General features: G+C 40.3%; 1 protein-coding gene across 1 annotated transcript in view; it reads right to left on the bottom strand.

The window, feature by feature from the left end:
* Positions 1–330: 330 nt before the first annotated feature.
* NCMAP (non-compact myelin associated protein) overlaps positions 331–25,317 on the bottom strand; it is a 53,371-nt gene continuing 28,384 nt past the window's right edge. The window contains exons 2-4 of the mRNA XM_018569206.1: positions 5,718–5,807; positions 3,461–3,545; positions 331–1,132 (exon numbers count right to left, since the gene is read on the bottom strand). Coding sequence (XP_018424708.1) covers positions 994–1,132; positions 3,461–3,545; positions 5,718–5,802 — 309 coding nt within the window. The 5' untranslated portion in view covers positions 5,803–5,807 and the 3' untranslated portion in view covers positions 331–993. The remainder of the gene's footprint in view (positions 1,133–3,460; positions 3,546–5,717; positions 5,808–25,317) is intronic.

Below are 25,317 nucleotides of genomic sequence, written 5' to 3' on the forward strand. Positions count from 1 at the left end.
TGGGCAAAAGTGAATTGAAAAATTGACTTCTGTTGAACGTGCTGGCAGGGCCACATATTGCTCAAATTTCAGCCGAAATTCGAGCAGCGTATGGCCAGCTTTACCCATCCTACTGTAAACATATCAGAGCAGTCATAAGAATCTGGTTTATTGAAATGCATAGAAACTGTAAATCAAAATTTGAACTGCTTGGTGCATTTTGTTCCAAAAAACACAAAAGTGCCTGGCAGTGCGTCGCAGCATTTTTTTTTAGAAAGGTAATACAAGGTGAATGATCCCATAGAAACCGATAACAATTCACTTTTAACTAAACATAAATTCAAATTTGATTGACTGAAATGAGTTATTGCATTTTGCATTGGTTTGTGCACTGCCATACCACATACAGCCAACTACACCATGACTGCATCACACTCATAGCTGCCAGCATTCCAAGTCAGGATAGGTTTATCCCCCAGTATTCTCAATCTCTGCCTAGCTCTGGTACAATCTCCCATTTACAGAATGAAAGCCGAAAAAAAGAAAAGTTCCAACATTCTATACATAGCATCCTTTCTATATATAAATATAAATACACACACATACATATATAAAATCCATGATGAGGTTAGTGATCAGTCCAGTGAGTAAAGGCAGCAATAACCACAGTGAGTCACAGAGGCCTGCTGGCCCTCAGAATATATGGATACATTCTCATGTTTGCATAGACACAGGACAGAGGAAACAAAAGGATGCCTTTTACTGTAATGTTCAGGTGAAGTCCATGGAAAAGCATGACTAGATTTCTACACAATAGTTGCTTGCTCATGCAGGAGAACTGTTCACTGCTCTTCGTCCAGGAAGGCTTTCTAAACACAGGGATTCATAACAGGTCTCTAAAATAGGCACGTTTTCTCACATTTCAGAATTCACATGTTCCAGTGAATGTCCTAAACTAACTTTAATCATCAACCAAAGAATTACTTCATGTTTCCAAAGCCGAGAAGCTCACAATCATCTGTTTTCAAGGTGGATGTCTGGCGGGACCGATGTTAAGGATGTAGGTTGGCTGATGGAACCGTGAGCCCGCATACTTGGAGTGTTTGTAGTTTTGGTGCTTTTCATCCCCAGTTCCCGCTCTGTTCTTGTACGCCTGTTACGTTATAAAGAGTAAAGAAATTGCATCGGAATATATATAGAAGCTAATATGCGTGGTATTTTCTCACTTTATGATGAAACAAAGACATTTTACTAACTGGTATGCTTCCAGATTTATAAGAAATATCAATAGCTACAATACAGTTTACTGATTATTACTTTTTTCATAACCATGTACCTTGTACCTTTCATGTACCTTGTAAAAAGACATCTGTATAACAAGTAAACAGTTTAAAGTGGTCTATTTATGAACAATTTGCAGAGCCAGTCGCCCTGCAAATCTCTGCGAACCTTTGTTCCTTGCCAATGGGGGCAAAAACATGTGTTCTTAGTATATTTTCTTTATAGGTTGAATGTAATAGCTGAAAAATAATGCATTATGGCCATTAGATGTAGCTGTGGATCACCAGAAATAAGTATTTGCTCCTTAGCTCCATCTAGTGGCCATAATTATTTCCCAAATGCACTGTTTTCCGATTGCTCAGAACGTACGTTCACAGAGATTTGCAGGACAAATGGCTCTGCAATTTTTTTTTTTTAAAGACCCCTTAGGAACTATATCCACAGGCATTACCATCCAGGACTGTTCACTTCTGGCTACATTGTGTGAAGTGTATACCTAAAAAAAACGCAGACCTCTTTCATGAATACAGGTGTCAATACTCACTTCCCTGGACATTTTTCAGAATCTGAAGTGTTCATACATATAGTGGTGACCTGCATTGTACCGCACTGGATCAATGCAGGTCACCGCAAGGACACATAGAAAACAATTGTTTGTGTGTCCTATTCACACCACACCACAGCATGCACACTAAGTGATATAAGAGTGTAATACTGAATGGCATTGTTCCCTCTCTGAGATCACAGTACATACAAGGTCTTCATGTCGTTTTTTTTCTTCTCTGGCACTGCATCAGGCACTGTCCAGGATCAGGGATGAGCTTGGCTTGGAAGGAAGCTGTCAGTGACGGACCAATTAGCTGCAGCTGGGGCATTCCCCTCCTTGCAGCTTCATGTAAACAAAACATTAGGATTCTGGTAACATTATTGGCCTTATATGGCCACAAGGCCATATTTGGTCAATTACATTGTCCATGAGGCCTTTCAAGGTCAAATGATGTCACCAGCATCCTTCCCCTTTGTTTACAAGCAGCTGCAGAGTAGGGAATGCCTCTTCCACAACTGATGAAGCCACCACTGACAGCTTCCTTTCGGGTTTGGACCGAACGTGATCTTATTCCGATCAAGCATCAGCAGCTACTTCCTGGACTGAGATGCTGGCTCAAAAATGTGATGGGGCCCTTATGACCTCTCTCTCTGAGCTGTGAGTAACAATGCCAAGATCTCGAAGACTCCTCTTGTGCATCTGAAGTTGTCTCTTCACTGTAGACTTTACAGGGGATTAGAGTCAACTGCAACCACTCCAAACCCTTAATGATACAGTACTAGGTATAATTTGCTTTAACAACCTAATAGGGCCCCCTTCCACCCCCAGACCCTATAGCAGTTGCCTGGGCTGCTATGGTTGTAGTTATGCCACTGTCACAAATGTTTGACATCTATCAGCCCTCTGCTGCAGCCTCTCACCTTGTAACTTGCTATAAAGTTACATTGTTTCAGTCTAATCGCTGGGAGGATATCGAGGCAATGTTTCCTCCTGCCTGCAGCAGACTAATTACACCATCTCAGCCTAGGCACAGTCATTGAATTGTGAAAAATAATACTGTTACTGTACATCCTGACTTATAATTATTGAATGCTTGGAAACGTGAAAAGGTACTAGTAGGTCCATTTAAAGCAGAACTCTCTTAACCTTTGCAGTGGGGCTACCCCCGCACTGCAAAGGGTAAGTGATAATTTTTGTCTAGGGACAAACATAAGGAAGACACACTCACCTGGCCAGCTGCAAAAGCACTCGCTCCAGCCTGTTTCCTCCTTTGCTACAGTGATGATATGTCCCTGGCATCCTCATGTCCTACATCCAGTGTATAGAATGCAATAGCTCAGGGACCTTAGACTGCTGCAGCGGAGGGGGAGTAAGGTGGAAGGGACCCGTCTAATAGCAAGCCGGCTCTGAGGATTGGGTGAGTATAACTTTTTTTATTATAGTACGTAGACAAAAAATGAGCACTTAACCCTTGCAGTGTGAGGGTAGCCTCACAGCAAGGGTTAGTAAACATATTTTACCTGGAGTTCTGCTTCAAAAAACACATAACTTGCCCCTCCCCCATGAGATTTTTACAGCTGTTTTTAATTTGCTTTTTATTATTATGAAAAGCTGTATATAGAAATTATTAGATAATCATCTGTCAAAAATTACCTGTTATACATCTTGAGGGCAATGAGCACCAGGGAAAATATAATAATGACACCAACCACAATAGCAGCAACTATCGCCCCAGCACCTGAAAGACACATAGAAACAAAGCAAGTAAACACATTGGATTCTTAATATTCTATTTCTCATAAGTGAAACATACGATAACGTAGGACCACGCACAGCTGTAACAGTGAGAAAAGAATTAGCAGATTATTTGCTGTGTCTTATTTGTAAAGGAAGATGCTACCCAGTTTACAATTGCTTGGCTCGATCTCACAGCCATGTATTGTGACAGTTTACCTGCACTGATTAAACTGTTCTCCTCTGCTCAATAGACTGGAATGGAACAACTCTTTCTCAAGGCGAGCAGCGCCTTGTCGAAACGCGCCCGATAAACATTCATTTGATTTAATGAAACCACTCACGGCCCCACAATCTCTTTTTATTAAGGTAGATTCGAAACTTTGAGGACAGATTCACATTAGAGTGTTGCTGTAAAGCATGCTGCATTGTGAATTTACGTACCTTGTGTTAAGGCAGCCTATTCAATGCACCTAATCGCATCTTAAACCGCTATTCACAAAAGGGTGAAGAGTTTGGGGAAGGCAGGAGAAGTGAACAATCTAGGACAACATAGCCGATTTGGAAACAAATCTCCAATTCAGCTCACTTTCCAAATCAGCTATGTTGGCCTAAATTGTTCACCCTATTACAAACTATTCACCCTTTTGTGAATAGCCCTGTTAATCTTTTTTCGCGAACTCAATGCATGGCATCACATGTTGCAACGTAGGTTTGTTGCCATACCAATGGCACCAAAGCACTCTGATACACATAACGCAGATTACTACAGCACAATAGTATGAGCAAGCTCTGACAAATTCTCAGCCCTTCATTTATTTGGTCCCTTACAGCAAACCTTCTTATAAGGAAAAAAAAGATAGATTGTTTTTAAATGGACTGTGCTGCGAAAAGAAGAACTTCAGGCATTTAAAAAACTTTCTCTTGCAGTGGGGCTAACTGCTCATTTTTCTCTGGTTGGAATAAAGACGATATACTCAAAGATCATGAATCCTGTGTCAGAGACTGCTTAGCGCTCTCCCCCCCAACTTGACCCCTCCATCCATTTCCCACCTGACTCCTTCAATTTTTCAATCAAACTTTGCCAATATGGATAAGGTCGACAAGGGCCATCAATGGTTCGAATTTTGGAGGTTCAGTAGTAATCAGTTGTGTGTGGCTAGCAAAGCTGTTGGGGTACTTGGTTAGTGCACCACCTGTGTTGCAGTATCACCTATTATTATTATTATACAGGATTTATATAGCGCCAACAGTTTGCGCAGCGTTTACAATATAAGGAAGACATACCTACAGCAGGGGTGGGCCCACCAGCTGTGCTTTTACAATAAATACCATCATGCCTCTGCCTCTGAGAGTCATGTCTGTGGCTGCCAGACTTACAATGTCTCGTGGGACTTGTAGTACCACAACAGCTGGAGGTCCAATGTTGCTCACCCCTGGCCTGCAGTGACTCCTCAGATTATCCTAATACTAATATTTATAATGCTTCCCACTGATCCTAGTAATCTAAGAGCCCGTTCACACTGGGGCTGTTTGGTCGCGCAGATCCGCCGACATGAACGATCCCATACATTGCTATGGGGACCGAACATGCGTCCGCGTGGCTATGCACGATCCAAACCACCCCCTGCCCAAACTGCACTATTTTTGCCGCGCTAATCAGTGCAGTTTCCATACAGCTTTCAATGGAACCGTGCTCATCATCGCGGTTTTGGGCATTTTTTATTGCGTTTCAGCGCTGAGATGCAATTAAAAACTCCCAAAACCTCCCTTTTGAAATCAGCATGAAAACCGCACTGATCCGCAGCCGCCCTGGTGTGAATGGTCTCCTAAAGTATATCTATGTCCAATATTTCCCTTCACCTCTTGTTTCTGGGACAAATGTAACATTTTAGATTTCCTGTCATTTTTTGTGGCTTTAGGTATACTTTCAACCTGAGGGATTATTTTGATTGCCTGGCTTAGAAGAGCATTGCAGCAACACTCAAAGCGAGATAAAATTGTAACGTTACATTATAGATCTCAATAGCTCCGATATTGGAAAGTCTAGTCATTTTATAGCCCAAAGAGCTTCTTTATTTTCCATTAATAACAAACATTTTGACAAGGTTTGTTTTTGGCATTGTAACAACAAAACTGGTATCACGCCAAAATAACAATTACTGATTATACTTACTCTGATAAAGAATCTGTTCTTGTGACTTTGTTGTTATATTTCTTGGCGATAATGTTGTATTCAATAGTTGAGGTGTTGTTGCCATGACAACTGTTTAAAAAAAATAGTGATAACAGTGAATTAACCAGCAAGCAAATAAAGTGTTTGCTTTACACAGTGGAGAATGACTAACCTCTTCTTCATCAGAAAAAGATTATTGGGCTTATCATTTTTTTTATTATCATTTTGTCATAATGATATTTGCATTACAATAACAGTCAATGATGTGAAATTTAAATAAGGTTTCTTCAGGGAACCAGCAGGGCCTATGGTTCTATAGCGTCTTGTTGTGGCCACCAGACTGTTCAAATAGTTTAAAGCCCATCTCCAGGGTACAGTTAACCCCCCTTAACACATTTCGAGGCATAATCCCCATTGGATGCAAGTTGTTTTTCTTTTTTTATGGTTATATCCCAATTTCTCTCTCTGTGCCCTCTAGCCCTAATGAAGGAGGATTGTGTGTACACCCGAAACGTTTTGGCTCTTTTATACTGTTAAATATTTATTAATAAAATTGCTTTGGACTGTACTATGTTTGGTGGTGCCCCTGTTTGCTTCATTAGATACAGATGTAAGGGATTCAATTAGGTTTTTTTTTAATCTCTAGGAGGGAGTGGATGCTGTTACTGCAATGTGCATATAATGTGATAGAGTGATGCCATGTTCACCACTCATAAGGAAGTCTGGTAGTAGTGAAGCGCATTGGGTGGGGTCAGTGACACCATTCTGTAATAGAGCTACACTCCTACTCTCGGAGGCAACAGGAGAGAGGAGGTCTGAGCTCAATATTTTGGTGCTGATATAGCACCAGAAAAGGGTAAATGTTTTAGTGTTTTAAAACTCTTATAAAAGTGGATCTTTCCTAACTTCATTTTTCCGGACACAATTGTTTTGGGGTAGCAAGAATTTGAATATGTGGAGAAGTTGCAGCGTTCCCTAAGTGGGAATAAAGCACCATAGACTTTGTTTATTATAAGGTCTTGGCTATCTGGTGAGTTAACCTTGAATAGGGAAGGCACAGAGAGGCACCACACTTATATAGTGGAGGAAAAAACTGACAGGGCTATTCACAAAAGGGTGAAGAGTTTGGAGATGGCAGGAGAAGTGAACAATCTAGGCCAAAATAGCTCATTTGGAAAGTGAGCTGAATTGGAGAATTTTTTCCAAATCATCTATTTTGGCCTAGATTATTCACTTCTCCTGTCTTCTCCAAACTCTTCACCCTTTTGTGAATAACCCTGTGAAATTATCGGACCTATGATGGTCTGTGGAGAGTTGGATGAAAACAGACGTGTCCATTTACATAGGATTACCCCCAATCCGCCACAATCCAAATATAACAAAACCCTTAGGCACCGGGAAAATAATGGGCATCATTGGAAAGAATGGGATTCTTCATGTTGAGCATTGTCGCTCTTTGGGAAGCATGCAGCAAAACACTTAGGTGTTAGGCACCCATCCATTAAAAGGAAACTAAACCTGTTAGTTAAAAATTTTTTAATCTATTAAGGTGTAACTAAACTGAAAAAATAACAACAATAGAAAGTAGAGTTTTTGTTAATAAAAAACACAGCTTCTTCTAGTGTACTGTGTACTGCAGTGCATGCATGTGATTGTTAATAAAAAACACAGCTTCTTCTAGTGTACTGTGTACTGCAGTGCATGCATGTGATTGTTAATAAAAAACACAGCTTCTTCTAGTGTACTGTGTACTACAGTGTACTGTGTACTGCAGTGCATGCGAAAGGCAGAGTACACCCCGGCTTATACCTTCAGCTAATATGATTTCAAAGCCCAATCTCAATCATCAATGAAAGTATAGAATGAAGGAAAGAAGACACAGCAGCAGAGAGAGCATGGACCCCTTAGTGCTGGAGGAGGGCAAACGCAGAGGTAAGTCTGCCCTAAAGTACAATGGCAAGTACTACTATGCCCCCTCCACTACAACATTTAAATATAATATTGACCCAAAATCAATATAATTTCCCTTTATCAATATACTGGAACTTTTTAGACTATGAGTGTAGATATGTATCATTCCACTAGAGGGCTACATATACTTGTGCTCTGGTAAAAGAAGACCACTAACTAGTATGTGACTATATATTTCAACCTTTTCTTTTAAAGAAACCATAGTCTTATTTTTTTTAAATACACATGTGGATACAATTAATCATAAACCAAGCAGGTCACTGAAAACAAATGATCGTATAAAGGAAGAGAGTTTATACTTACCTGGTCTGGTGCCTGCATTGAATCATTACTTAACAGCAGAGCTACAGCACCCAAAGCATCTTCAGATACATCACACTTCAGGGAGTGTCAGATGCCTGTCCTCCCCTCCCATTGCACTATGTGGTTCCTCATGGAATCATTACTTTACAGCAGATCTACAGCACCCAAAGCATCTTCACATCCAACATTCTTCCGGGAGTGTCAGGTTGCTGCCACCATCCCATTGCACTTTGTGGTCCCTCATGGAATCATTACTTAACAGCAGACCTACAGCGCCCAAAATACCTTCACACCCAGCACACTTCCGGGAGTATCAGATGCCTGTCCCTCCCCCCTCCCATTGCACTTTTTGGTTCCTCCTGCCTTCATCTTTAGCATGTCCAAGAGGCCAGTTAAAGGAACCACAGGTATCTGACCCACCCCTTAACATACAGTATGTTGAATATAAAGATTACTCTGGCGGATTTGCAGTGCAGCATAGCAAGGTTTCCACAAATGGGCAGTAGACCAGGTAAATATAAACTTTCTTCCTTAACAGGAGGTTTATTTTGGATATTTTTTATTTCAGCAGCACGGTTACTTTAACTGTATATAAATGATATGTTCATCAAACTCTGGACAATTACAGCAACCTAAAAATGTAACAGATGCATTACAAATGACTTTCAGGAATTTTTCTAAGTTTGTCATGGTTGTCTTCACTAAAGATTGAACTGCTATCACCATTGCACCATTGCATTGCATTCAGGAGAACCGAGGGGGAGCTGTACGGGCTATTCACAATAGCCCGTACATGTCCCGAAATGTGTGCTCTCTAATCATGGCCCCAATTTGGAATTGCTTGTGATTTCTGAAGTGTGCTGTTTTTGTGGAATTTAAAACTGACTTAGGCAGCAATATAAGAGGGAGAGATGAGGCAGGTTTTATTTTAAAATAGGGATGTTCAGATACCAGTGCTGATACTTGGCATTTTCATGTGAAGTACCAGGGTCGCAGCCGTTGCACCTGTGACTGGGCCCTGGCGCTCCAACACTGTCCTGAAATCTTTAGCCTGTCACATGACACTAAACAAAAATGTATCAGTAATTGGTATCTGTGAGTACTTGAAAATAACTTTAAAAAGTATTAGTTTCCCTTTAAAATACTTTTCTTCTTCATCATCAAACCTCTATTGAGAGAAAAGTGGAAGCTGCCATTGCTGATCTTCTTCTGAATATGCAGTTGCCTGCCTGTCTCTCATCTCAATACTTTGAATCACAGACCCAGAATAACAATACAGCTAGTGACGGCAGAGGACAGTTAGAATTACTTATTTGCATACCTTTGCTAGGTCAGTGAGTAAAGCTGAACTCTGGGAAATGCAAACATTGTCTAACTACAAGAGGAATGTGTATGCCTAAATTAATCTTGGTGTTCATGGTGTATTTCATCCAGGTCTGTGTAATACAGCATAAAACGTTGTGCAGTAGCTTGCTATAATATAGACCAGTCACTGCGGCTCTCTCTTCTTGTGCAGGGTGATTGGTCATTACTCCACCCCCTCCTGTAGCTTTCTGCAGGCAGCCTATAGTGTGTATGTTCTGCTGGGTCCCTCCCCCAAAAGGTAATAAACTGGTTTTCTAAATGCATTGGTGCACATAAAGTGGATGTATGTCCTCTGTGAGTATGGTGAAACTTATTTAAAGGAAAGATTTTGTGGCTGGAGTTCAGCTTTAAGAAAGTATTAAACTGTTTGGATCAGTACAGCATTTGGGAAACTAGCATTTTCAAAAGAGTTCAGTAATGGCAGCCTACATACTTTTTCCGTACAGATTTACTTTGCTGTAACATTGAAGTGTAAATATTGTAGTACAAAAAACATACAGCATTATACAAATCATATCTAATCCAAATACAATTTATTTTATATAAATATCACGCTACAGATATCTTTAATGATAAGATAAATTGCTAGTAAAATTAGTGGATTGTTACTCAATGTTAATAAAAGCAGTGCAGCAACAATGTCCCGTAAGTGTATTACGGCTTGCAGGCTGTATTAAGTGGTTGTTAGTCACATGTAAATGCTGATAACCCTATGTACAAACACTTTACTCCTATTGTAGTCATCTTTGTTACATAATAACACAAACATTAGCATTCGGATATGTTGCAAATGCCATGCCAAGTTTTATTAGGTTTACTGTAGTTGATAAAACAGGGCAAAAAGCAAGTGTTGCAATCAGATCTGAGTCATATATCAGAAGTAGGGCTCCTGACTGCTTGCTATGGACTATGCCCGGCGATCTCTGCCTTTCTGAATAAGCCTATGTGTGTCCACAAATTATGCTGGGCCATTAATCATGCACCTACAGATCATAGCTGTGATTTATTCATTAAGCAGCTGTCCAAAAAAAAGATGACAGATGGCATAAAAGGTTTACACATTTATCACCATAATTATATTCAACTGCCTATAGTGATCATGTTGTCTAATGTAGAGAGGCGATATTGTATCCATAACATTTTCCTAATATATTTAACATTGGACCAAACCCGGTCCAAATCTGAGCTCCTTCAGACAAGGAAATGCCATGGCAACTTCCACCCAATCAGCTGCAGAATGGGCATTCCCCCTCCCGAGCTGCATGTAAACAAAAGGGCGGGATGCTTGTGCTGGTGTAATTTACCTTATATGTCCATATAGCCATATTAGGAAAATGTAATTTACTAAATATGAGCATGTAGCCCTAGAAGGTCAATGATGTCACCACACCCCGCCCCTTTGCTCAGCTGCGGGCAGAGTGGCATGGAAAGAGCATCCATCCCTGTTCAAGGGGGCTCCTTGCTGGTTCGGAGGAGCTCAGGTTTGGACCAAACCTGATCGTATCCCTATTTAACATATGGTTTATGAAAAGGCAATACTAAGGTATCATACAGCATACAGAATGATATCCATTAATTGGGGAGGCAACAAAAATAAAATGTTTTCATGGCTACATCCAATTTAAAGCTGAACACTGGTAAAACAGCTAAACACACAGATGAAATACATAGCAGGTGTTTTAACTGTCAAAGGGTTTGTATTCCACTCCATCCAGTCCTATGCAGACAGTACAAACCTGTATCTGGCAGGGCAAGGGACCTAATTTTTCTTCACTACAGTTCAGTAACGCTTAAAGGTCTTGTTCCTGCCCCACCCTGGGACTGGACAGTGAAAAGAAAAGCAGCAGACTGATGAGCTCATCTCTATGTCATTCTCCACTCTTCTCCTATCAGCAGGGCCCTTGTTAGCACAACTGATTGGCTCCTTGTGCTTCCATTTTCACCATTTCTAACCTTTGCTGTACATAGGCTGGATGCCAAGTCAAATTCAAGTACTTTTACTGCTTGCATTTCAAAAAAATGTAAAATACATTTTAAAATGTATTACTAAACATGAAGTTGCATTCGTTTCTGTCTTTTATATCTGCCCGAGTTCAGTTTTAACTTTGATAAGAACTCTGTATGGAAAAAATCACTGCGGACATTTTTTTCCAACTTCCCAGGCAACCTTTAAACTGTCTCTGTTGTAAAAAAAAATAATAAAAAGGGCTTCCCTGAAAAAGAAGTTATGATACAAGTCCCACCGCCAGTTCTTCAGATCTTTGCTCTCTTGAGAAGATATGCCAGCTGCAGAAACTACAAGATCTGACACATTTTGGGAGTGTTGAATGCCTGGTCTCCCACTACAAGCTGAGGTGCCATCCACCGGCTGCTACATCACTACTGCGTCCTTTAATGATGTAGCAGCTGACGGGTGGAACTGCAGCCATCCTATATTTTATGGAAACCATCTATAAATTACTGCCTGGAAACCCAGTCTTGCTGCACCTTACGAAAAGATGGCTTGAGTTGCAGTGAGTCTTGTGAGTCTTCTGTGCAGCAGCCACCACTGGGCTGCACAGTTCAGAGGAATTACCCTGGCCTTCAAATAGAATCAAGCTAGAACAAACCTTTTGATTAATACTATAGATTCCTTGCCTTCAGGGATAAAGAGTAAGTATCTCAATGTATCAAGTATCAGTTCAAATATTGATTACCCGGACTTGTAAATGTACATAACTTCTACATCCTCAGCGATTCTCATGTACATAACCACAGCCATAATACACCATGTGACTGCTATACAGGCAACAATATAAGGAGTTGATCACAGTTCAGGTATATAATGATTTACCCAGGCAGCAACAGTAACTGACAAATACATTTCAGATAAAAGAAATATCTGTATATTACAGATAGCACTAAGGCTGCATTCACACAGAGGTTACTGCTGGGCTGGGAATTCCTGCGGCAAGAACCTACGGATTCTTGCAGCAGGAATCCCAGGTGTGCCAGTACAGATGTGGCGCTGTGCCCATTAAAGTTAATGACAGGGTGACAGTGGCCGCATCTGTCAGCAGCAGTCTGCATGTAATTGTACATAGAACACTTATCTGCAGTTCGGGATAGATGATTGACAATCCGTCTGTATCCAGTGATAATCATCTGTACACAGGTAATGGCTCCATGTACGATTAGATGTGGATTGCCGCTGACAGATGCAGCCACTGTCATCCTGTCATTAACTTGGACAAGCACAATGACCACATCTAAAAGGACACACCTGGCATTCCTGCTGCAAGAATTCATATGTTCTTGCAGCATTCATTTCTAGCCGCAGCATTAAGCCCCCATGTAAATGCAACAGATCACTATGGTAGCGCTATGTATGAAGTAATGGTCATTGCAGGCTAGATCCCACTGTAACAGAACTGCTTTTTAAATGCAAAGCTGAAGGCCCTATGATTTTTTTTGTGTGGTGGTAACAATATACTCAGCACATTAGTAAACTACAGATTTCTAAAGTATATCTAAACCCAAGAACAAAAATGTAATAAGTTGCAGCTACCCAATCCTTAGACATGGTGGCTGCATTTGTTTTCTTTTTTCAGGTTAACTACATTTTCTGCAAGTACAGAAAAATACCTGTTAATCTTACCAGAATTTAAGTATTCTTGTAACTTTTTATGCACTGAGCTAAAATATCAGCTTTCACAGCTATCTAATATGGACTGCAGAAGCTTCTTCCCTATGCAATTGAGATGAGAAGAAGGGGAGGTGTTTATAGTAAAAATTGGGAGAGCAGCCTAGGATGACAACGTCACTCAGCCACAGATACAGTACAGTGAGTAAGTAAAGTGTTGTCACCCTAAGACAGGAAGTGTGTTACTAGCAGGATGACCAAGCAAAAGTCTGAAAAATATTTTGGGAGCCAGCTAGGTAATATTTGGGGGCAGACTAGCAAGATACTGAAGCTTGGCCCAGTGTGAGATTCCTCCATCCACACAGTTTAGCATAAATGGAGGAGTCTGTTGCACTTTTTCCATCTGACCATAGAAAATCTGCAGATAATCTATAGGTGTATGGCCAGCTTTATGCTTATGGTGTACATGCAAGCTTTGAAGTCCACTAATTCCCCATCCGTACTAACAGCATTGATGGAAGAAAACCTGCTGCTGGATAATGTATTCAGCAGCTGCTGATGGAGGGATGGTGCAGACATTGCCACCGTGAGTAAAATGTTGACCGATTTTGCAGAAATCGGCCACAATTTTAACGGTGTAAGGCTTGCTTAAGAACTGTTAAGCTGCAATATATTAGGCTAGGTTCACACCGCAGCGACAAACCCCGGACATGTGTCCCAGGGCCGCGCGATCGTGTGCTAGTGCACACAGCGTTTGCTGCGCGGACCCATTGATTTCAATAGGGTGACATCCGCACAGCAATTGCTAAAAAAAAAAAGGTACAAGTACATTTTGTTGTGACACACAACGTGCGGCTTTTTTAGGCGGAAACCCCGCCATCCGCCCGGCACGACTGGGGTGCCATTAGAAAATAGTGACACCCACATCGCGTTTGGCTGTGGTGGGCGACTCCGTGACCACGCGGCAAACTGCTCGGTTTTGTGCACGATTGCCGCGCGGTCAGGAGTTGTCCAGGTGTGAACCCGGCAGTACAATTTTCTTCTTGGGTTTACATACATTTTAAAGCACAGACTTGCACTACATTTGCTGGGAGAGTACACTTGTGCAGTGTTTGATGTCGGTTGAAAACTGCTGTGTTTATCCATCTACAGGGACCATCTATCATGAAATATTTTTTTACCAACCACATTCACAATTTTATAACACACAGCACAGCAAGGGAGCCCTTTGCCGAGAGAGCCCTAATGAGCCCTAGTTTTCTTAAGGAAAGTACACTTTCACATAACTGACTGCTGTGCTACTTGCAGCTCCATAATGCAATGCTGGCTCCTATGAATCGCTCATTATATTTGCTCAATAACATACAATGAGGCTCTGTATTAAAGCACACACTAGTAAAGAAACAGCAGCTATAAAACACTTCATATCTGAGTGTCTCTTGTACAAATATGATTTGCTGGGAGGATTTTTCTACCTCCAATAAATAATACACAATTTCCTGAATGACACCGTTAAATTTCAAATTAAAAAATGTTCCAGTTGACATAAATAGGTATGTTAGCTTTACTATTTTAAATGTTTTTTTAGGCATACAAGGAAGCAGGGTAAAGGCTGACTTTAAAGATTATCTGTCAGGTGTTAAGCAGGAACACAGAACACAGTAGAACTTTTTTTTTTTTTTATAGAAATCTGCACTTCAGCAGCTTTCCAATTTCCAGAACTTCCAACCCTGCTGATAAGTTCTCACATAGCTGCAATCACATAGAAGACCATCTCTGGGCAAACATAAAAAAATACCCTTGCAGTGGGGCTACCAGGATTAGGTGCTTTTTTTTTGTCTAGGGGCTGGAGTAAAACAGATTTACTTATCAGATCCCTGCTCAATCTGGGCTACAAAACCGGTCCCCACATCCTCTTTTACCTTTTGCTCCTACGGTCAAGGGGCTGCTGCTGTCATCACGTCTAATGCAGGGTCCATAAATCTGCATTAGACGTGAGGATGCCGAGGGACATTCAAGAGCCAGAAGCAGGAGAGGGAGCGGGGAGCAGGTGACTGCTGACGGAGCGGGGAGCAGGTGAGCAAGGTTTTTCCTGTCCCCCAGGCACAGATGAGAGCGTGGGGGGAAACCCACCACTGCAAGGGTAGATTTTTGGTTTGCCTGGACATGGGCTTTAAAGATCTTTAGGAAAACATTTGATCAACCCTTGCAGTGGGGCTACCTCCGCACTGCAAGGAGTAAGTGCTCGGTTTGGTCTAGGGACTAAGATATGCTCACCCGAAGCTCCGAGCCAGCTAGCTGTCACCGCGCTCTCTCCAGCCTGTCTACTCCTTGCTGCAACATTGTAATCTTCCTCAGCATCCTTGCTTCTATACACAGTGTATAGATGTTGATGATTTACGGGACCTTAAACCACTTCAGAGGAGAGGGAGAGGAACTGGAAGGACCAGTCTTAGAATAAGCTGACTCAGAGCATCAGGCGAGTATAACTTTTTTTGTAACCTAGACACAAAGGAGCACTTAACCCGCACATTGCAAGGGTTAATAAAAACAAAAATCGTGGAGTTCTCCTTTAATGTTTCCCATTTGGGAGATTTTCCTTCACTTCCTGTTTTCGGAGACACAACAGAACATAAAAGGCAACCACTCCAAAGTAAGAGAATTCCCATAATTCCCCAGTGAAAGATTTCACCTCTATTCCAGTTCTGTTAAAATCTCTGAATTGTAAATTTCCCTTGCTATGCATCCCAGTGGCATCAGTCAGAGAGCAAAAAAAACCTAAAAGAGCGTCTAACCCTTCCCCATTTTTCCCCAAATTGAAAACAAGAAATTGGCTTTAGATAGATAGTTTAGTATTAGTTTGTAATGTTAGCCCAACCAGTGGCAAACTCATAGACGAGATAATACTGTGATTGATAAGAGCTCTCAAGGGCAGATTGTATTAAAAATGTCCTTATTGTGTAATGCATTCATTTCTATCAGTTAGATTAGTGATGTCTTTGAGGGAGTTTTTCACAAAAGATTTTAATCATAACCAGCTTTGGACTAGGCAAATTAATTGTTCCTTGTCTTCCCGGTTCACATACTTGACATTGTAAAATGAGCTGACACATACAGCCTTGTTTTAGCACAGCACACGTTTGAATGTCAAATTAGTTAGTCAGAATGTATGTAGGTTGTTATACACCGAAAGATGTTGTGACAAAATAATGGAAAATCCCAACAATATATTAATAATAAACATGTATCAGGACTATTGAAGCCATTGGATCTACAGAATGGTGGGAAAGCAAAATAAAGTTACCTCTGGACTGCTGGGGAGGAGGGCATTAAAGTGAACTTCTTGGTTTGCCTTCCAAATTAATAACTGATTTTCCAATTAGGTTTATTTATGATGGCTGTGAGAAGCAAGGAGATGTTTGTTTAACATGGCAATGATATACAATACAGGAAGATTCCTCTAACATATTGTAACACCTAACACTTGAGCATTCAACATACATTCCCCAGGCCTGGACTGCAGCCTAGTGATGCAACACTTGAGCAAAACTGGAATGCCTCCTGTTTTATTAGCATAACAAAATGTTTTCACTTATGCATATAATACCACTTCTTATTTTATACAAGGGGAAGTCAGTACCCACACAGGACTGGTATCACAGAGGCTTCAATTTTAACGTGATTGGGGGAGGGGCATAATTTAAATATTCTAGAACTAGATATATGCCCCAGTACTTCTAGAGAGTATGGTCTCGTTCACACCTAGGCGTATTGCATATGCGCGTCTGTCGCGCGTTTTTTTACCGCGCGTTTCCGAAGGCTACTTGGCTGTATCCCAATGGAAACGCGCAACAAAACGGCCCAAAGTAGTACCTGTACCTTTTCAGGCGTGGGCCGTTTTGTAGCGCGTTAGGGACGGGCGGAAATACGCCAAGGTGGGAACGAGACCATTGAAAACAATGGGGTTTATATTTTTGAGCGTTTTGTAGAGCGTTCGTCGAGCGTAGGACGCGCTACAAAACGTTCAGGTGTGAATGAGGGCTAAGTGCTGACTTTGTGGTATCCTAAAATAACTGCATGTTGCAGCATCTATTTGGTTTAATACTACAGTTTATTTCACTTCAGAAGCCATCCCAGCCTAGTCTATCCTTAAGATGGCCATACACTGGAGGATTTTTATACAAACATTCATACAAGAAAAAATATCATCAGAACATTCTTTAATGCCAAAGACTTGATACAGTATATGTTGTTTGCTTTTAACATCCAATCTTGGAATAGAGTATCCCAAAGGAAAACCACATTCTCTGTTAGAATTGTGTTCGTCTGAGAAAACTTTTCTGTCCTGCTCCTTCGATTTTTTTCCTCTCATCAAAAAAAAAAAAATTCAACAAACGTCCTGAAAACAAATGTTCTTAAACTAAATTCTAATTGTGTATGGCTAGCTTTATCAAGAATGATGAAAGAATGATGAGGGTATTAGCTCTAAAGCGTTTCTACATATATGCATACCTCCCAACTTTCTGAGAAGGAAAAGATGTACATATTCTAGCACAGATTATTTGGTTAAATCCCTGACATTCCCCCAGTCTCATGGATCATGACTAATTAAAGCATTATTATCACTTAATCCCAATGGAGCTTTTTGTCACCACTACTTTTTTACTATATTAGCATTTAAAGCTACATGTATTATATATTACAGAGGTAGACAAATTATTATGAAAATCTAGGAGCCAGTCTGTCCAATCCAGAAACTCAAATGATTTTTTTTAGGAGCCAATACCATTGACAACAACTAAAGAAAACTTCAAACGTTAGCTGGCAGCTGTCATTTTTAAGAAGCATTGTCTACCTGGCTCCTGGGACTTGGCCAGCCCTGATATATTATTATATGATACATTATATTAGCATATAATAAAGATTATATTAGCATTGACAAATAACCAGTGCAATAGTATAAAGGATTGATGAAAGGATTAGTAAAAGAGAAACATTTTGGAAAAATGAAGGACAGATTTGGTTTCAAAAGAGGGACAGTCCCTTCAAATAAGGGACATTTGCAAACTATGTTTACATACTGTGTAAAGGTGACGCTCCTCATTCTCTATAAGTACAAAAATTGTTTCCTAAAGGACAGGTGTACTTTGACACATCCCTATTTACTTATTGGGGTGCGGCAGGCTGTAAACACTGACTAGCTCTGGTTAGGCAGTGGCAATGAAATCGCTGTAAGACTGCATTTAGGGTCTGTAAGGTCATTTACATTTTTTATGGGGAGAACCGGAGAAGACTAGAGTAGTTTATTACAAATTACAGTTATCCTTTAAAACAGCTATATATAATTTGTTTACTATATATACTACTATGTTCATAGTGTGCAGTATGTGTTTTTTTTTCTGCCAAAATACTTTGTTTTGTGTAACAACTTACAAACAATTTGCAGAGCCATTTGTCCTGTGAAATTGCATTAGAAAGTACATGCCTTCTATGCGAATGGAGGCAAGTCGAATATTATTGGCATATTTTCTTTCCAGGTCTAATGCAATTTCACTGAGTAATTGGCTTCGCTTAGTGTGTTCATTTTACTTTGGACTCACAGGAAGCTGATTGCATAATACAGAGGACAACGCCAGACATTTTTTGGGTTAGATGATGTTCAGTATCATTCAACCCACCTCTTGTGTGCCCAGGATGTCAAGGAACCCTGTGGCACCTCCTGTGAGCCCAGGACTTAAGGACCCCTGTGCCACCTTCTGTGAGCCCAGGAGGTCAAGGACCCTTGTGCCACCTTCTGTGAGTCCAGGAGGTCAAGGACCTCAGTGGCACCTCCTGTAAGCCCAGGACATCAAGAACCCCTGTGGTACCCTGGACCTACAGCAGATTACTGAAAAAAGCTCTTTTAGCATTCAGGACTCACTAACCACAGAAGGACCTGTGATATTACTGGACCGACTGAAGACATTTAGAAAAAGGATATGCATAAAAACTTTTGAAAGAAAGGTTGCGAGGGTGCTCAAAAGGGATGGTACATGGAAGGGGGGGCTCAAGTTGGGCTTTAATTCTATGCATATTCTTAAATAATAAAGCGGGATCTTCAGAGGGGTTTTCAGGCAAATATTAAAACACTAACATCTATTTTTCATTCAAAATCAATGAATATATTTTAAATGTAGCTGTAACTGAATCTATTTTTAGCAGCTTCCGGTAATTCCTTGTACTAATACAGAAAGAGGAATAGTCAGAACTCTGCGGAAGTCAGGTATTTATTGTTTAGTGCAATACAATAATCTAAAACAGGAAACAAGCGTACAGAGGGAAAACCACAAAAATTACCTCATCTAAATGTTTCTGCTCTTACATTGTCCAATCACAGGCAGCAGTAGAGAAGGCAAGAAAGAGGAAGAGAGCAAGAAAGCACAATTTCAGCAGCCATCCTTTCCTATTGTCCTCCTTCAGATAAGTAAGAACCATGATTTCAGGGGTATTGGGGTGCTGAACTGTGCAATGGAGAATACTTGCAGGTACTGTATAAAACAGGGTAGGACATACAGTATATGTGGGGATATAATGTTCTACAGCTGTTGTTTTTTTAGGATTTGTTTATATCCAAATTTTCTAAAATATGCATTATTAAACAGTACTACCTCAAATGGTTCATCTTCTGTGTAGTAATGGCTCTTCTTTTTATAATTACAAGGTTTCCTATGTGTCTTTCATATTTTACATGTATCACTATTTATCTCCATGGAAAGTGTCTTTACTGGGAATTGCTCAGTAAAATGTAGGAAGCAGTATTTCCACACCCTTATGTGAATGAGCCCTCACTGTTTAAAAAAAAAATAAATGTAATTGTTTATTGGAAAAGATAACATATTAACTCTTGATTAATCATTTGCATTTATAATCGCTACTTGTAATCTGATTACAAAAAGTACTTCTCCTCTCTCCATAGACCACCACCTACTGTACTTCTCCTCCTCTCTCCATAGACCACCACCTACAGGTTGCTAGAGCAAAACCTTTATTGTTCCTTTCTAGATATTTTTGCAGGTGTTTTATTTGACCTCATGGAGTTTTTGTGAGGTAGTGAGGTGTGAATCAATCAGGTATTCTTAGAAGAATTGTTAAGGCTGCGCTGATGATGATTAAAACCTGAGGTAAGAGGGTGTGAATAAAACAGGTTCAAAAACTCTGAAGCCACCAGTGATGATGATTAAAGCTAAGTCACACCTTAAGACATGTCAAACGTGTATATATGCTCCAAAATAAGGATGTGTGAGGAAATGTGCCTCAGGGACATTGCTTGTTTGTTGTTCAGCATTATGGAAATACTAAGAAAACTTCTGAACATTCTGTTATTGATATGTCATTTCATTTATTTTTTCCCATCAAAGGTGTCCTAGAAATTCAAGTTTTTCACATATGCATAAGAACAATTGAGACGTAATATAAAAGGAGCCTTCGAGAGCACACTGCTAAACATTCTCTATATATATGCCCTTGGAGAATCCATAGGTTGATAGCAATGTTACTGGCTCCCCCATGGATTCGCCATAATATATGAGCATGATCTCCAGAGAGGGAAAACAAGAAGTTTAACACACAGCAATGTCCTGGGTTGTCACCTAGACAGGACGTTAGAAGAAACCACCATCAATGAGGACACAGACCACAGCTTATGTCTAACAGAGGATCTAAACCTTCTTCGTTCTTTTTAAAACTAAAAAACAATTGTCCAAAGGTCCATTTTAAAATGAGCCTAGCGTCAAATATATTTTTCATGTTCAGTGCATGCTTGCTAAATAATATTAAAGCATAAGATATTTATTATCCCTCAGAAAAAAAATCCCAGTACTCCCCCTGACAATGCCTTCCCTCTAGAAGAACGGCACTAGCTTTGTTCAGGAATCAAGGGTCAGCATCCACTTCCTAAACTGAGATGTTGGCTCGCAGATGACACAATTGTGTAAATTCTGGTGCCTGTGCACTTTATGGCTGTGTTCAAAAATAGCTCACACAGATAAGCTACTGCTGTAGCATTTCACCTTCTCACATCCTACAAAATTGCAATGTTGTAGTCTAATTACTGGGGGAGAGAAGACTGAGGAAATGCTTTCTACTGCCTGCAGCAGACTGATGACATCATTTAAGTCTAAGTAACATCACTGGACTAGACTTCAAGAACTATATTTATTAATAAAAAGTATAGCTTTTTTTTAAAAGTTTACTGTTTTTGCTCATACACTTTCATTATTGAATTTTTATTTATATATACCTTTAATATATTTTTTTATTTACCTTTAGGCATTACCATACTATTTTTCAATAGTATTTTTATGTGCCATATTTCTAATGTCTTATTATTTTGAATTTATATTGTAGATTTACACTATTTTATATCTTTTCTTTTTTTTCATTTAATTTTTATTATTTTCATCACAATTAACAGTTACATTCGTAGGAACAAAAAATACATTTTGCAACATTCCATTACAATAGACAAAACAAAAAAAGGAACAAATAAGGAAAAACAAAAGGGGAAAAGGAAAAGGGGAGAAAGACAACATAAGCATGGATTATAGACATGGACACCCTGTACATTAAACTTCCACCAAGTGTGGACTTGGAAATTCATTGTAAACCTGAATAAATCTGAATAGCTACGTCTACCCCAAAAAAGAAAAAAAAAGGAACATTATTATACTCCCGGGTTTCAAGAGTGATCCACATTATTTAAATAAATTTTCGTTTTTTGAAATTCAACCCAGGGCTGCCATTTGTTTTTACAACCTTCATATTTATAATATTTAATAGTAGTCAGTTCTTCCATCCGTCTGTAGTAATCCACTCTGTTGAACCATTCCTTCAGCGTTGGAGCATTGGCTGTTTTCCAATGCAGAGGGATTAACGCCCTAGCTGCGTTCAGCAGAGTGGGTATCAGCGACTTTTTATATACCGACAGTGGAGTTGTAGTAGCATGGAGTAGGCATATTGATGGTTCAAAAGGTAGAGAGGTATTAGTAATTTTCTCAACCCTCTGAACAATCTGTTTCCAGAATGGCCCAATCCGGGGGCAAGGCCACCAAATATGTAAGTAAGAGCCAACAGCCGCACAGCCTCTCCAGCAGGTAGCTGCATTTAGGGGATGTATTGCATGTACGCGGTCAGGTGTATAATACCATCTAGCCAAAAAACGATATGTCGTGTCTGTTACCAAAGTGCTAATGGATAAACCGGTGTTGGCCCGTAGTATATCACGCTTTTGGGAGTCGGTCCATGAGACCTGCAATTCCCTTTCCCACTGCGTAAGGTAATGTGGGAATATTTGGAAGAATTCTTCCAGTAGGATCGAGTATATTCGTGACACTCCATTTCGGGGTGGTTCTGTCAAGGATAATAGTTTTTCCATAAGTGTCAAATCAGTCATCTTACGGAAAGGTTTCGGTAAAGAGGACACAAAGTGACCCAATTGCCTATATCTCCACCAATCCAATGGATGTCTCTCCCACCGTACTTGTAGTTGTGACAGTGATTGAAATTGCGAGCCATCCCATATCTGTGAGAGCGTCAGAGGCGGGAACACTATTTTATATCTTTTCTTAACTGTCTTGTGTCTGGCCCCGAGGAAGGGGGAGTTTTTTGGGCCTGATGAAATGTTTGGGCTCCTTTTTCATGTACAATAAATGCTTACTGGATAATACTACTGTGGCACTCCACTTTTTTTTCCATATCATATCTGGTGATATGCCAGGCAGGAATGTATTAAATCTGTTTCCAGAATGGCCCAATCCGGGGGCAAGGCCACCAAATATGTAAGTAAGAGCCAACAGCCGCACAGCCTCTCCAGCAGGTAGCTGCATTTAGGGGATGTATTGCATGTACGCGGTCAGGTGTATAATACCATCTAGCCAAAAAACGATATGTCGTGTCTGTTACCAAAGTGCTAATGGATAAACCGGTGTTGGCCCGTAGTATATCACGCTTTTGGGAGTCGGTCCATGAGACCTGCAATTCCCTTTCCCACTGCGTAAGGTAATGTGGGAATATTTGGAAGAATTCTTCCAGTAGGATCGAGTATATTCGTGACACTCCATTTCGGGGTGGTTCTGTCAAGGATAATAGTTTTTCCATAAGTGTCAAATCAGTCATCTTACGGAAAGGTTTCGGTAAAGAGGACACAAAGTGACCCAATTGCCTATATCTCCACCAATCCAATGGATGTCTCTCCCACCGTACTTGTAGTTGTGACAGTGATTGAAATTGCGAGCCATCCCATATCTGTGAGAGCGTCAGAGGCGGGAACACTATTTTATATCTTTTCTTAACTGTCTTGTGTCTGGCCCCGAGGAAGGGGGAGTTTTTTGGGCCTGATGAAATGTTTGGGCTCCTTTTTCATGTACAATAAATGCTTACTGGATAATACTACTGTGGCACTCCACTTTTTTTTCCATATCATATCTGGTGATATGCCAGGCAGGAATGTATTCATGCAGACCTGTAAGGTTACTGAAAAATCAACTTTAAGTGTACTACAGAGACAATACCGCTTTCGCCTGTAAACCTACCATGCATAGGCAAATAAGCATGTGTATGGTTTCTATCAGGAAAAGGGACAACTTGCTCTTTTGATGAGTTCACTACTTTAGTTTTCAAAACAGAAATATTAGTTTGATTGCCATAATGTTAATGGAAACCTGGCTCTTTTTTAGCATGCTGATTATGACTAACATTGGTTTAAATGTGTCCAAAGACCCCCCCCATCCAGTTTGATTTCCTCAGGACAAAAAGGTGGTAACACAAGGGGGACAGAAGCTGTCTATAAAGGACATACTAGACAATTGTTTCCAAAACCGTAGTCTCAAGTCTATGGGTAGCCACACTTACTGTATTGAAAAGGATTCCTTTCTTATAATGATAAAAACAGCACATTGAAGTAGATATTGTTCTAAATCCTCATTATACCAAGGAAACGGTGATTTTCAGGGCAAGCAAAGGGTTGATTTTTCTTGCTGTCTTGCTCAATTACTCTGAGGATGCAAATGTTTGATTAAACATCCGGCCGCTGGGCTCTGCGCTCCTGCAAATACCATGTATCTGTTTGTCATTTCACGCAAGTTGGTTTCAGCTGCAGTATAATGGAAACTCAATACTGATGTCATGTCAAGCATGTTTTATACTCCGAGTAATTGATTTATGTGTTATTGACCATGTACTCCATATAGATTTCTTCAGTCAGTTATTTCCTGAAAGCAGCTTATAGAGGATAATATTGACACAATGACATGATTTAGTCAGTTGGAATCTACAGGGGCCTACACCAAATCACTATATGTCATTCTATACAATGAATTCATACATTTATCTCAATAGAGTCCATGCACATATACAGTACCTCACAAGTATATTGATACCTACATGGTCAGCAAAGTTGCTACATACTACATTACCGTAATGCTGACTCCATTATCCTGGGATACATGCAAGAGCCACAGGACATGCCCCAGAGGGATTAATCAAACTTCTCAGCCACAGGTGAATCGATCGCTGTCATTTAAAACACATGCACCAGGGAGATTCACCTGCAGTAAATGTTTGGTCAATGTCACATCTACTGCTTTTTAGTATACTTATCTTTTTCAGACCTCATTCCCTTCAACAGCATTATTCATAAAAAGTTATAATTACTGGAAATTCAGGCAGCACCTCATGACCACTGTTCACAAATTTTCCTATATTAGGAAGGACCTAAGATGTCAGCGGACTGGCCAGAAGACTTCAGAAAAAAAAGTATGTACAAATAATATTTTAAAAGTAGAAAGGGGGGGGCACAAAAATAGCTTAAAAAAATAATTATATATAAGTGAATTGCAGTGCAGTGTGATGCTTTGGGCAATTTTCTGCTGGGAAACCCTGGGTCATGCCATTTATGTGGATGTTACTTTGACACTTACCACCTACCTAAACATTGTTGCTGATCAAGTATACCCCTTCATGAAAATGGTGTTCCCTGATGGCAGTGGTCTCTTTCAGTAGGATAATGTGCCCTGCCACACTGCAAAAATGGTTGAAGAATGGTTTGAGGGTGTAACAGACTCACCTCGCCGCAAGCACTACGGCCTAAGCGTGTCTTCCGGGTCCAGCGGCGTCTCGTTGCTACACAACGGCCACGTCAGAGGCCGCTCGTAGCTCCGCCCCCCGCTCGTCACTCACAATAAGAATCAGCTGGGTTCGTTTGTTCAGGGTTCTAACGTCGTGATTCATTGAGCAACTAACCTGAACGAATAGACATCTCTGCATGTTGGATTGCTGCTTAACACTGTACCTGGAAGATAACCT

The sequence above is a fragment of the Nanorana parkeri genome, unplaced genomic scaffold (assembly GCF_000935625.1).
Source record: "Nanorana parkeri isolate BGI_ZX_2015 unplaced genomic scaffold, ASM93562v1 scaffold1303, whole genome shotgun sequence".
Classification (NCBI taxonomy): Eukaryota; Metazoa; Chordata; class Amphibia; order Anura; family Dicroglossidae; genus Nanorana; species Nanorana parkeri.